The following is a 14544-nucleotide window of genomic DNA, read 5'->3' on the forward strand; positions in this document are numbered from 1 at the left end:
GCTGCTGCTGCACAACCTGAAGGCATCACAACTCCAGAGAGGAGCCCAGCAAAGCGGAAATGTGACGTTTAAACAGATCTCCTAAGGGAAGCAGTTCATTGTTTGTAGGTTTATCTGAACAAAGTTATTCTCAGAAAAAAAAAGATTAATCAAAAAAGGCAACAATAACGTGTGGTGTGTAATCATGATGCTAAATAAAAGTGGCTGTATTTTTCATCCTGTCCCTCGGGAAGAGTAAATGGTGATTTTAATTGAGGTCTGCTGTGGCAGGTAATCTTGGGAAAAGCCACGGGCCGTGGTGTGGATGTGGAATGAGGAGACCTTGCAGAAGCTGTGACATGTACACCAAGGTAAACCTTGGGAAACGGCCTTTCTCAAGTGACGGAGTGTGCAAGACGGCTGTACTCCTGTGACCGTTGCCAGGTGACCTGGGCCTTATTGATTGTTAACAGTTGAGGGAGGCATACATACAAAACATTTGTCTTTGTCTGTATGTGATTACTGGATGGATTTTGTTGAGTGAGTAAAAGGAACTTGCATGCTGTAAAAATAATAAGGAAAAGTACTTCACAGATGCATCAAAAATATATTTTGTTATTTATCTGTTGCTTATGTTTAAAGTGAAAAACTGCTTATTTTTGTAGTGTGCGATTTCCCTTTGCTTATTGGTAGCTCTTGCTGTGGTATGTCCCTCAACTAATTACTAATTGAGTGATTACGGACTGAGTTGGGGTACAGCAATGGTTTCTACATTTTGATGCATGTCACAATGGCTGTAAATCAACTCCTCTTTTGTCTTTATGAGTGTTACTCCTGATCTGGTCATAAAGACTCTGGGGGACTTTCTTGCAGACTTACTTGTAAAAAAGGATGTTTGCAAACAAACTTACAAAAGTCTTCATTCTCACATGTTGTAGCCATGATCACAGTTAACATAAGTCAACATCTTAGAGACAGCATTCAGTATAACTGATGCTCTTAGGCTTGGTTTGTTTGCCTGACCCTCAGTAGATTATGTTAAAATAAGAGAACACTCAATATTACAGCTATGACCATTTCAGGTAAAGGCCTTATGCAGTTGTTGCACTTAAGGTGTAAGACGGTCAACAGTTTGCACACATACACACGGGTTACCTGCTGAGCCATTTATAGGATCAATAAAAAGTGTTGATGAATTTTTTGATTATCCATCTCCCTTTCCCATTACTTTTTTTCCCGCTCTGTTGTCTCTAGCTCCCTGGCCTGATCTGGGCCACCAAATGAAAGATTCTTTTCTTTTTTCCATGCCCATTTCCTTAAGGTGTGGAGTGGATCTCAAAGACCATCAACTGTAGCTGTCTAGTAAAGTTCTAACATGCACAATATTTATAGCTATGAAACAGGAACACACAGCTAGGTAAGAATCAGATTTTCAGTTGATACAGAAAAAAATTGTGTTTTACAGTTAAGTTTGCTGTAATTGTAAAAGTGATACATTTCATTGTCATAATTACATTTTTATTAGAAAAAAAAACATTCGGTCACAGTTAAAAGATAAGTTTTTGGTCTTTCACGTTGATTCTTATAAATACTGGTGCAACTGTAGTGGACACTGTGTGAAGCAATAGCTGACTGATATTTACGTGATCACTGGGGCATGAATTTGAAGGTCACACTTTTCCTGCAATTCATGCCTTTCTTTTACAAAAAGCATGTGGGAGGCATTTAGACACATGCTTCAGTGGCTTGTTTCAACTATGTCTGCAATCAGTTTGTCTTCAGCTTATGGTATCTTTTAACATAAGCTAGTAATATCTTTAACCATACCAACAAAGGGAACATTTTAGATATTGTTCTTTTATGAAAAAAAAACATTTAGACAGAATAAGATTTTCCTTGCAGACAGTAGTCCGTGCAAATGTGGAACATCACTTTTGAGGTGATGGTGAGGGATCCTTGCAGCAGTACGGATTGTTGTCTATCCAGTTCCTCTCCACCCTATTCTCTTTGGTGATCAGAGCGCCGTAGCTCTCCAGGAGCAGGAGGTCAGGGGATACGCCCTCCTGAGAGAGCTCCGTGTCCAGGCTTGGCATGGTGATGCTCCTGCTGGCCAGCTCCCCGCCCACCAGGTGCCACCTGTCCTCGTCCTCCCCCGTGGCCCAGGCGGGGCGGGGAGTTCCCCTCTGCCTGCCGCTCAGGCTCTCCCGCAGTCTCTGGGAGTAGTAGTCACTCAGCACCGTGCCCTGCTGCTGTTTCATGTCCCTCACCTTCTCCACAAAGCGACTTACCTTTGTACCCAGCTCGTGTCTTCTGGTTCTGATGGCGGGGGGCTTCTCCTCTGCCTCTTCTCCCTCCTCCCCCTCCTCTCCCTCCACCTCTGTCCCCTTGTAGTCATCTACAAGAGTGTTGTCTTGCACCCTGCCTTGTGTGTTGTCTTGCCGGTGTCTGTCGGTAGTCGCAGCACAGCTTTCCTCTGCTGGTGCTGGCAGGTCGTCTTTGCCTACCCCCTCCACAGGCTCTTCACTTGCTGTCTGGGTATCGTCTGGGAGCTGTTTGATGGTCTGGAAGCTCACTGTTGCAGTGATAGGGCGTGTTTTCAGTCGTCTCTGCAGGGGCGGCAGGACGCAGGTGACAGGCCGTGACGGGAGGAAAGAAACACTCCTTCCTGGGCGGCTGGATTCTGATCTCATTTCTCCCTGTCGGGCAGCTCCCCCTGTGTACAGTGATCCATGCCATGTACTTCTGCTGAACGTTGACCTTGGGGGTCCACAGGCTGACCTTGAGCAGCCTCTCCCCAGTCCCGCAGGTGTGCGTTGGCTAGAACGCCTCCACCAATCAGTATCTGTCACCCCCACTATCTGCCTGACAGCCCTCTCCACGCCATCTGCGAGCGTGGTGTTGAAGGAGAAGTCTTTAGCGCTCAATACCTGGATTAGCTCTTTATCGCCCTCTCGTCGCGCCCGGGCGAGCTCCGACTGCCGCAGCTTGGTCTGGAAGCGGGTGAACAGGATCCTTTGATCCAGGCTGAAGGATGCCTCCTGTTGCTTCTTCATGGATTCCAGAGAGCTGAGCTGTCTCTTCAACATGGCCTCCTCCCTCCAGTGGAAAGAAATGATTCTTTGGGATTTTTCTGAGTCCCTAGTCCTCTCCATCTTCACACTGTGTCTGGCCACTTGTGTGGCTCAAGTAGCCCGTCAAACGTGAGATAAATCGGGACTGAGCACAACCAGGGCACCTTGGCAAGTTCTGTTGAAGTGTTTGTTCCACATTGCTTTGGAGAGCGGCTGGTTGCTGTTGACAGACTGGTGCAACCTGCCCAGGCTTATTGTTCGTTGTTAAGGAGGCGAGTGGATTGCTTGGTGACAAGAAGGCCTGTCACTTTTGACTGCCCCGCCCATGAGAATGCCTTACTGTTTCTGTCCACAGTTCAATTCAGGGTTATCAGAACAGCTGACAACTTTTGCAGGTCTTTACTATAACAAGTTGTCTTAATGAAACAGAAGAATGTATAGAAACATGCTACAAGGAGTCATGGGAAAGTAGAGGTCCTAATGAGTTTAAGGCTGGACATTATTATACTAAGGCTTTGCACATGTTTTCATTTAGCCACAAATGAAAAAGTTTTATAGGCCAGACTTTTTTTAGTTATTTGCAGAGATGTAAATACTAATCCAGCACAGAGCCTGTGGTTTGTGGCTTTTCAGCTCAGAACAGTACTGCAAGATATGCCATATGTAGTGGGATAGTGGTAATTGAAAACTGGCCAGTGAGCCCGCTAAGGGCGAATAAGGGGATCTGGTAATCTAAGAAGTCGTAATCACAGAATTTACAGAAACACACACACACAATTTTCTGTGGTTGTATTTATTTATCAGAAAGCTTTAACATGCTAAAAAGGTGCATAAATCAAATTATGTTGCACACATTTAAATAAATGTATATAAAGTTCCAGTGAAACCAGTCCTCAAGTATACTTGCTGAGCATCAGTATATAGATTTCAAACTGCTTAGTCCGCTACCATCCAATGCTCCAGGGAGGTTTCTTTTATATTCAAAAATTACTGACACAAAGTCACCTTATTTTGTGCCCAATCTAATGAGTGAATTCATCCACAGCTCTTTAACATGACTCAGCATCCATGATGCAGAGCCTCTCTACCTGGAATGCTTTGAAAGAAAAATAGAAAAAAAAAAGGAATTCTTGTGCTGCTTTTGCTTTCACATCAAAGATCTCTAATGAAGACCCACTGCGGGTAGAGTGAAGGGTTGTGTGGTGTTGCATAAAGTACAAAGGCAGCATCCACCCACATCAGCCCTTTACTTATGATTGTTCTCACTGTTAAATCTTTGGACCACATCCTTTCCTAATAAGCTCCCTATCTCTTCATTCCTCAAATATTTGTAAAATATTAAATGAATTAATAAGTAGGAAAGTAACTGCATACTGCACACATTTACACTTTCATGTTAACAGACAAATTTTAAGTCGACCTAATCTCAGCCAAATGCTTTATTCTGAACACAATACTGATGGAAAATAAATTAATGACACTTACTGGAGTGATTTTTGTCAGATGGAGGCTTCATATAGACTGGGTAAGAAGAGTGAGTCTTACTGGTCACTGAAGTACAAGTATCTCCAAACCTTAGTTGCTTGAATATTGAGACTGTCAGTTGATAGCATAACCCTTCAATGGGCTTTACACCAAATGATGACTGCATACTTAGACATGAACGATTTGACACTGTTGAATAATGTATGATTAAAATGCCTGCATATAAACAATTTTAAAAAGTATCTGACAAAAATTCTGTTGCACATGTCACAAGAACAAAAAAAAAGTTTCTTTTACATTTCAGTCTCTGTATAAAATGAAAAATGGTGACACTGTGGACGTGAGCTACTTGTCCTTTTTGTCTTCAACGACCTCAGAGATATCTTCCGTCCTGAGGGTCTTGACCCTGGCCTCCATGTTTGAGATCCTCTGCTTGATCTTACCCTGGCTCGCAGTGTACTCCGCCATTAGCTTAGCGAACTTGGTCTGCATGACGTCCAGGTTGGACTCCAGCCGTGTGACCTTCTCCTCCATGTCTTTGGGGTCAGCACCGGCGTTGGCCACGGCCTCATCGATGAGGTTGTCCTTCATCAGGATGGCCTTCCCTTTCTCCTCCAGGGCCTTCTTGGCGTCGGGGTACTCGGTGAGGGCCTCCATCAAGTCATCCTTGGAGAGGGCAAAGAGGTCGGAGTAGCCCACGCTGCGGATGTTCGCTGTTCTTCTGTTTCCGGCTTTACTTCCCTTGATGCCCAGGATACTGATTTCCCCGAAATAGGCACCGTCGCTAAGCACCACAAACTGTGTGACCCCATCGTCCGCCACCACCGCCAGCTTGCCTTCCTTGATGATGTACATCTCTCGCCCGATGTCGCCTTTCTTGCAGATGTAGTCCCCAGGGCTGAAGACCTGGGGTTGCAGCTTGAGCACCAGCTCAATCAGCAAGCCGGCTTCGCAGTCCTGGAAGATGCGCACCTTCTTCAGCGTGTCCAGGTGGACATTGATGGCGATCTCGGCCTTCAGCTTGTCCGGCAGGTACTTCAGCACTTCTTTCTCGTCGCAGGTCTTCTTGTTGGTCCACAGGTAGTCGAACCACTTGATGACCCTGGCCTCCAGGTCCTTGGTGACCTTACGGAACTGCATGTACTGCTTGATGGAGTCGATCTTGGCCTGGAACTCGGCGCGGGAGGCGTTCATGTTGGAGATCATGGCGCCGACGTTACCGACGATGGTAGCAAAGATCAGCACGCCGATGAGGAAGTCGCAGACGACAAACAGGTACTCAATGTCCCTGACGGGAGGGGGCGTTTCACCAATGGTGGTGAGGGTGAGTGTGGACCAGTACAGGCAGTAGATGTACTTACGGGCCAGGCGGCCATACTCAGGGTGGCTAATGTTTGGGTACACCCAGGTGTCTGAGCCAAAGCCGATGGTCTTGGAGATGGCAAAGAAGATGCAGGCATTCCAATGGATGATGATCAGGATATAGAGAACAAGGTTGCTGATTCGGAAAATATTGGGGTAGTTAGTTCTGGTCTCTGTGCGGTCAAAGAACTCAAAGAGGCGCGAGATTTTGAAGAGGCGGTTGAACCTTAGCTCAGGGCTGTTGAAGCCCATTTTTAACATAAATATATCAGTTGGCAACATTGAGAAAATGTCAAATTTGAACTGTTGCGTTTTCCTGTAGTTCTCTCTTAACTTCTTTGGGTCTTTTACAAGCAGCCCTTGTTCCAAGAATCCTGTTGAAAAAGCATTAATTTTAGTACTTGGGGCACATTTAGCATCAGAATTTTAGTGCCTGTTTTACATTTTTATAATCTTACATGAACTTACAAAACCTAAATTTGATTTTTAACAAATAAATCTACTATTTATGTATCTGTGAAAATATGTATTAATAACAGAGGGATGTGTTAATTTAAATAAATAAATTTTATTTTATTTTCCACATTATACAGGGCCGTGGCATATCATGATAAGTTGCACGTGTTCTTTAAAAAGTGCACTATTTTGAAACAAGTAATTTTAAACAAAAAAAGTGTGCAGGTATTTATATTGTTTGCGTTGTTCTTTTATTGATTTCCTGGATTAACAAAAGCACAGAAACTTTGTCTGTTAAAACCTTCAGTGCCTCACCTGTTCGTGATCTTACAAATGTGTCCATATAGTAGATGGCATCAGAGGAGTAATCCAGGATGATCCACAGGGTGGTGAAGCTGTTCTGAAGCTCATTGAAACAGGCCCTAAGAGTTGAGCAGAATGACACAAACCACTGGCATTAATATGTGTAGCTTAAAGGACACCTGGGACAGTTTTCTGAAAACAACAGTTAACATCCACTTTTGTATCTGCTGGGAGCCTGGACTCAGTTTTAATGCTTCTGGGAAAAATCAATAGGTGTTTGACAATGCACCCTTGGGGAACTGTTTATTGGACATTAATCCACTTTTCCCAGTCTCGCACAGGTCCACCTTAGGTGCCTTATAATGAACGGATTTATTGTGTCAAACTAGGTGTAAACTCAAGTAAAAACACTATGGTGCATGTATACAGACCTGGTCACAATCATCATCAGGTTGTACATGGCTGGGGCGGCTATTATCGTAAGCCATCTGTAGTATAAGTCCGTTGCTGGGTCCATGATCCAGACCTCTTTCCTGAAAAATAAAGATGATCATTCCAGTTCTAGGCATTGATCAGGTTTTGCTGTTTCCTTCTGTTAGTGCATGGTATTCAGAGTAGAATTGGAGTAACATTTCATTATGTGCCGGAAAGTGATTGAGTGTTTCCCATCATACGTGGTCAACTGTTTCAAAGCTGTTTTAAGAAATTGGCCTACTACAGAGGCCAGCTACCCAGAGCCTATTACACCTACTGTTACCGGTCTACCTCTGACTACCTATGATGTACTCACGGTGGCTCCTCTTTCTTTTTGTCATCTTTTTTATCATCCTTCTTGTCATCTTTCTTTTCATCCTTCTTCTCATCCTTCTTCTCATCCTTTTTCTCATCCTTCTTCTCATCCTTTTTCTCATCTTTCTTCTCATCCTTTTTTTCTTCTTTTTTCTCATCCTTTTTTATTTCCTCCTTCTTGTCCTCTTTTTTACTAAAGACAATTTTGTTGTTTTTACATTGTTCAGCTGGACAGCAATGGCTTATAACTGATTCTATGGGACAGTCTATGGTGATCTTCTACAGATGGGACTACTACTAGGATGGTTTTCAATATATGTCTTCAGGGAAGGAACTATCAGGCAGACTACCATAAATCTCTTTTGGGGAGGCTGAGAAGGATTGTGGGGAAATGGATTTCAGTCTACTGTGCAAAAAACTGTGATTTATTGAACAGTGAACTCTTCATACTAATGATCTAATTTTATTTTATTTATTTTATTTAACAGATGCTGCCCTATGATATGCACACAAATCACATTCCATGTAAGGGTGCAAGTTTACAGATGGCCAACTGGGGGCAGTGTAGTGTGTCAGCCTTCACAGTAGCTGTTCCTCTACATTGCATTCGGTATCCACATGAACTGAGCAGAACAGTAGCTTTTGGGGGTAATTTACAGGCATATGGCTTCAACTTTTAACACACTCTTAATGTGCTGTTGATGATCCTTGACAATATTTTAATACAGTTCGTATATACATTAACTGTTTTTCCATTGCATTAATTAATTGATTTGCATTAATTGGCAATTTTGCACACCTAAATATTTTAGCGGTGTAGTTCTGAGTGTATTGAACAATAAACAAACAGGATTCTGCCAAAGAGTGTTTCAGGAAGGTTATTACTAAATGTGTTCTTGAGGAACTAAAGTCTAATTGTCTAATAAAGATATGGTTTTGATTTTGTGGAAGTCTGAGGGTTGTACTGAAAAAACAACAGCTGGACAGAATGATACAGTAATAAAGTGATGTTCATTTTTTTATTTCAAATTATCTTGGTCATTCTGTTGTCTTCAATGACTTCTTTTATTTCCACTTTTCAAAAAACAACCCTTTTGACATTCCCAAAATGAACACCTGTTTGACCTTTTATATATTTACCAGAACTGGTAATGTATTTATAAGAAGTGGGAGTCTAACATTGAACAGTCTAACAAGGAGACTAGAGTATATACTCAAACTACTGTGTGTTTATAGTGGGCCACTTACTCATCTGTGTTGTTGCAGTTGTTGACATTGAGAGTAGCCAGTGGCCAATGACTGATACGACTTGGGAAAAAAATGTAAATAGACTTGTTAAATTAATTTTTAATGTCTGCCTATCTTAATGATTTCTCCATTTGGCATCATTGACAAGACATTATTTCTAAATAGCTTCTGAGGCCTGACCACAACTCATACTAGATAGAGGAATTCACTCATTTAATACCCAGTAAGCAAACACTGCAATGTAGCTACTTTTGTATTCCCTCAGAGGTGTGGTCAAACAGCGTGACCAGACAGTGATAGACTCATTGAGCGGGAAAGAGAAAGAGAAGGGGCGTGACCTCCCCACATCAGCCGACTCTCTCTACCTCCTCAGGGCTCTGGTTGCTCAGATCACTGTGCACCGGTCCCTTTGCAGTGACTTACTTCCTCCTGCGTGGCCGGTCCGGGTGGCCCAGGGAGGACTGGGCGTTGCTCTCCCGGCTGGAGGCCTCCTTCATGTCCGGGCCCCGGAAACGTTCCAGGAAGGAATCGGGTCTCTCCACCTCATGGTGCAGCCTGCGGGAGGCCCAGTTCCTCAGCATGAAGATGAAGTGGGAGAGCCTGGGAGGAGAGGTGAGCAGGGGTCTTACATGGCTGTCTGAGTCTGTCTCTGGGTGCCTTGTTCATCACACAGGGCAGTGATACAGGGCATGGTATGTGAAAAACGAAAGATTGACAATCGATTGAAAGATTTATAATCTAATTGATAATCATCACAGTACATCAGCTGCAATAGAGCATTATACTTTATGTTCATGATGGCCAAACTGTAGTGCAAAGCAAACCTTCTCACATAAAAAGTGATTGATGTATCGCAGTGTACTTGGTTTGTGTTGCCTTGTTAGGGTGCACATGTTAACTTGTGGTAGGGCTTGAATGGTGTTATGCTCACACCCACTGGTCTGTGAGTGGTGTTAGCCTGGTCTGACACTGTTGTTCATTCAACTTGAATGGATACAATTCTGTTCTATTGCGATGGAATGTAAAAAATGTCATGTAAAAAATAAACACTTATTAGCAGCAAGGAAGCAGAAAGCTGGAAAGTCCAGTCAGCACTCAAAGACTCCAGACAGGACACAGCAAAACAGCTGTAGCTAAGGGAAATCAGTGCTGTGTTCTCTGTAGATAATGGCTGTATGCCCCTTTTGAAAGCTGCAATGAGTTGCATAAATGGTCAGTGTGTGAGCAGGATGGGTGGTGTGAATGAAACAGCTCGGGGGGGGGGGGTCACCTGGCCATGGCTCCAGCACCCGTAAAGGAACTCCTGCGGGATTCGGGCAGTCTGCTGGTGGCCACGGAGACAACGCCCTGGAGCTCTGAGGATGTGTCCTCACAAAGAGAATGGGCCCTGGGAGGAAGAGAGACAGAGGGAGAGGAAGAAGGGTTAACAGTGTGTTCACGACTGATCCGGTGTCTGGATTTGATGTGAGCATGTAATTGACTGACATTTATTCATTTATTTATTGAGGATGTGTCTACTTTTGGGGTGTTTCTGTGCAGTCACTTTTTTTTGTTTCACATGATCATCACTTATTAAAGTGTGACAGTCCTCAGCACAGCAAACTAGCCCTTGGCAATGTTCTCAGCTCTGTCAAGTGAATCTTGACCTGTGAAGGTTACAACATTTCTCTCAAACATTGCTGACAGAGGGAGAGTGCTTACAAGCCTTGGCCTTCTCCTCTTCACCAAAAGGAGTGCAGCTAGTGCTTGACATAAACTCTTTGCACCTCTGAGAAAATGTCTGACATGTATAAGCAAGGAGAATTTTATTCCATTAAAACCTGAGAAAACCTGTCTCTTCAAAACAAGACCATAGCTGAATACAACTCAGAGTTGCAACAATTCAACTATGAAATGTCTGTGACAGACACAGCCTTTTCCCATTGAACAGTGTGAAGGATTAGGGGGCTGTATCAGTTTACTGCAAAGTGTTTAGCTAGAGCAGTACCCTAAGAAGTCACAGCTACATTTCACTTCACTGCTTCCAGGGCATGTGCTTTCCAAACTGGAATAAAACTTTTATATGTGCCAGTCATAGAAGCAATATAATAATACAATAATAATTTATGGTTGAATGCTTTGGGGTAGATTGAACTGTCCCCTTCACCAGAAGAGGAGTTGGGTTACTCATGCTTGTGGACCAGTGATGACCATTTGGATTGCATCACAACAGAGATATGTGAGAGCAGTCTAATTTGGTTTCTTAAAATGTTTTAGTCAAGCCCAGAGATTTAAAATAAAACAGAAAAAGGATCAACTGTGCCATACCACATGACTGAGGGGAATTTCTGTTTAGAATGTCATTGGACTGTAAACTCAAGTGTAAATACTAAAGAAAATAATTAATGCCAAACATATATTGACTGAATTTGTTTATCAGTTGTTAGTTAGATTATTATAATGCAACGTACAATTTTACAGACAGTATGTTCCATCTGCAGTGTTAAAGAGGGCCGACAATGTGCATGTTGTGTTGGTCAGGGGCTGACGAGTGCTGGAGAGAATGGAGTAGCAAGTGTCTATCAGACCTGCTGTTGCCATTTTCAATCCGCTCAATGTCGTCCTCAGAGGGGCGGACCGACAGCCGTGGCTGAGCTGGGAAGGACTGCTCGGTGCAGATTTTTGCCATCCTCGCTAATTCAAGCGCCGCTGGCCGGTCACATCCGGAGACTGACCAACAGCTGCTGAGGGGAGAGGAATGTCAGTGCACCGATGTATAACACAAGGTTGCTCTCAGTGCTAATCAACATTTAGGCCAGGTGTCTGGCCTTTCATGAAATTACAGCCAAACAACATCATACATACATGCATATTCTGTTACAACAAATTTGTTGTTTTGTGAGTTAAAGCACCTCTCAAAAGGGCATACCCAAAGTGTAAGTCTTCACATTGCTTCAACACTGCAAAATATCACAAATAAGGAAATATTTTTCCCCAAGCATTTACAGTAAGAAGGCAAATAATCACTTCAAATCACTCTGAAGTAGACAAATATAATTTAAGTTCTAGAGGACAAAATGTTGGTTATTGGTTCCTCAAGCAGCAAGGTAGAGGACAGGACAGGTGGTGAGGGGGGGGGGGGGGGTTTGTTGTGAGAACGGCTTGCATGTAATGCAATGACAGACAGACACGCTCTCCGATAATGCCCCAGCCTCAGGGTCTGCTGCCGCAATTCCGCTGTTAGAATCAGTCCATCAAATGTGAACCGCAGAAAGTAAGATGAAATGGCCTACACCAAGATTTGAGGAGATTAAGGAGCCTTGTCCTGGTGATGTGGTTTTAGAAAACCAATTTCCAAAAGGACAAAGCAACTGTCTGAGTCCTATGCCTAAAAATACATCCTGGTCTTAAACAGTAAACAGGATCAGTGCCCTCGCTCTCTCAGAAAGATCAGCGCTGTTTTAAAATATCCCAGTCTTGTATTTTTGTCTTTACTCATGTGTCGAGAGATCAGTGTCCAAAAGAGTATATTTAGAAATGAAAACCGTAAGAAATATTTTATAAGATTATCTTACATGACTACTTCTAAAGCAGATCTAATGCTTATTTTTACTTTCTTTTTTTACCGAAATTTATTGGTTTGCAGTGAATATGTAGGGCGATTTTGTTCTTTTACCATATAAAAATCATTATTTGTCTTAAACGGGAATTCATTTCTGCAAGCTTTCGTGTTCCTCTTGAACGTAGTGTTGTGTATTAGTGAGGAATGAAAAGAGATTAGTGTAATGAGATTAATCTGGTACATGTGCAGTTGGTAGCGGGTACAAAATGGCGCAGACTGATTAAATACAGTGACAAACGTTCGCTGAAATTATTGTGTGATGAACAAGTTTTATTCATATTTTACTGTATTGTAACTAATGTAACATAACATTGCCGTTTTAAATGCTGGTCAACTTTTGCTTTTGGACAGTATATATCCTAAATTATATTGCCTTACTATTACGATTAAATCATAAGTGTGTACAAATTCGTGGTCATGGATGTACTAGTATGCTAGTATAGAATCACAAGACAAATCATTATATTAAGTCCCAAGATGCATTCTTCAGAATTCTCCGTCAGTAACACGAGTTACATCAGCAACAAGTGAAATATTGAGAGTGCTTTCTTCTATTCCAGAGAATGAAATACGGGCAGTATTTGGACATTCTGGGACGAGCAGTACCAAAGCCGAAAGAATACCATTGTCACTGCAGTTCGCACAAATACCTTAGATGCAAAGCTTTCTCAGAATAAATATACTTAACAAATGGCAGTCTCAGTGGTTGATGGAAGTAAAAGGCTGTGCTCCAAATTTCTCTTAACACGACAATGTGGCGTAATACTACAAAATAACTCACATCCCCGGCGACCGAAAATAGTTAATATTATAAAAGTACACAGAGAACAGACTTCCAGAAAGAAAAGGGACTGTAACTGTAATAGTCAATACATCTTTCTGTTCAGGGGAAACAGTTCTGCTTTGTCCTAAACCAGTGAGAAGTGGGAAAACGGCACAAAAGCAGGGGCAACTTGGCAAAGCTGACAATGACTGATGGACTCATCTTTCTCTAATATAAGATGAAAGTGTCCTGCTCCTTACGGTGGCCTTTTCATTTGATCCAATTCCATACTTTGTTTAGGGAGAGATAACTTCAAAGAACGCATTCCTTTTCTCTTGCCCGAAATGTCCCGAAAGTAAAGCAAAGGAATATGGAAGGAATGCAAAGAAATATATATACATATATATATATATTTTTTTTACCCTACGTTTCTCCTAACTACTATAATTGCTACTTGTGACTGAATCAGTATCGTCACTAGTTCCATCCCTGCAGTAATTCATATAACTCATATAAAGCCTTACATAGGAAACAAACCAAATGGCTACATTATCTACATCTACATTCTACATCTACACCATTTAACCCACTCGCAGCCAATAACCTTAACCTGAAACACACAATAGCCATAGACCAAACTTTAATTTTGTGGTAACCATGACAATCGGATACAAGGAAGCATGGTGCCATTTAGGGTGAAAACCATGTTTCTTTGTTGACACAAAAATCAGGAAGTTTGCGTGGCACCACCTGCCTCTCAAGTTCATACCATGGTTTTTCAGGAGTAATTATATAAAGTGGTTTCAATGCTTAAAAAGGTAATCAACAGAGTTGGGTCACCGTGTGATACTCCGAGAGATTAACTGGCACGACCTATAGCATCACAACTGTTCATCTGAAAAGCATGTCTAAATAATGAGATTGATTTCTGATTTACAGGACTATAAGTATATTTTCCTTATAATGTGGATAATACCTGCAAAACGAATAGTGAAATGAATGTGAAACCAATGAAAACAACATTGCTCCATTTTCCTGTATATTTTGTACATTACGGTGTGTTTATGTTTCGCTTCCTCTTTTATGCAGTTATAGACGAACAGTGTTTGGTGCTCTTATGTTGGTATGGATTTTATGAAAACTACAAACATTGTAGACATTTACATTTAAACGTAAAATGTCAGCAATGTAACCATCGTGGTATGTAGATAAAACAAAACTAAAATAAATAACCTAACTATCCCTAACTGTTTAACAGCACTGATCATTACTATAGTAGAAATAAGCAAACTTCAACCTGTTTATTGAGGATCTGTGGGTTGTGGGTAAAGCGGCTCTAACACGTGTAGTCTGTGTTTAGATTAGTGTTAATACTGTGGCGTTATCCCTTCTTAATAAAAGCAAGCAGATCGTGTGTTAATACTTTGTAAATAAGTTCACAGTATCAGTGAACTTACTGATCTGTACCTCATGCATTTTAAATATTT

General features: G+C 42.0%; 1 protein-coding gene across 2 annotated transcripts; it reads right to left on the reverse strand.

Annotated features, from left to right (window-relative positions):
- Nucleotides 1-4880: 4880 nt before the first annotated feature.
- On the reverse strand, nucleotides 4881-11361 carry LOC118786082 (cyclic nucleotide-gated channel cone photoreceptor subunit alpha-like). Of its 2 annotated transcripts, none has more exons than XM_036541121.1 (8): nucleotides 11261-11361; nucleotides 9964-10080; nucleotides 9117-9248; nucleotides 8694-8753; nucleotides 7447-7638; nucleotides 7088-7189; nucleotides 6669-6775; nucleotides 4881-6271 (listed from the first exon to the last, which is right to left on the reverse strand). In XM_036541121.1, exons 1-8 carry the CDS (start codon nucleotides 11359-11361, stop codon nucleotides 4881-4883), a joined length of 2202 nt encoding a protein of 733 aa, XP_036397014.1. The 2 variants fall into 2 exon arrangements, with proteins under 2 accessions (XP_036397014.1, XP_036397013.1); XM_036541120.1 differs by having other exon boundaries at nucleotides 9117-9293.
- Between the last annotated feature and the right edge of the window lie 3183 nt (nucleotides 11362-14544).

Source organism: Megalops cyprinoides, chromosome 11, assembly GCF_013368585.1.
Source record: "Megalops cyprinoides isolate fMegCyp1 chromosome 11, fMegCyp1.pri, whole genome shotgun sequence".
NCBI lineage: Eukaryota > Metazoa > Chordata > Actinopteri > Elopiformes > Megalopidae > Megalops > Megalops cyprinoides.

Excerpts from the sequence above, each read along its gene's own strand:
- LOC118786082 (XM_036541120.1), bottom strand. The coding sequence starts at position 11,361 with ATGGCAAAAATCTGCACCGAGCAGTCCTTCCCAGCTCAGCCACGGCTG. Across the intron at positions 6,776-7,087 it reads CTGATGATGATTGTGACCAG|GGCCTGTTTCAATGAGCTTC; the intron begins GTCTGTATACAT and ends CTCAACTCTTAG. Across the intron at positions 6,272-6,668 it reads ATTTGTAAGATCACGAACAG|GATTCTTGGAACAAGGGCTG; the intron begins GTGAGGCACTGA and ends CTTTTTCAACAG.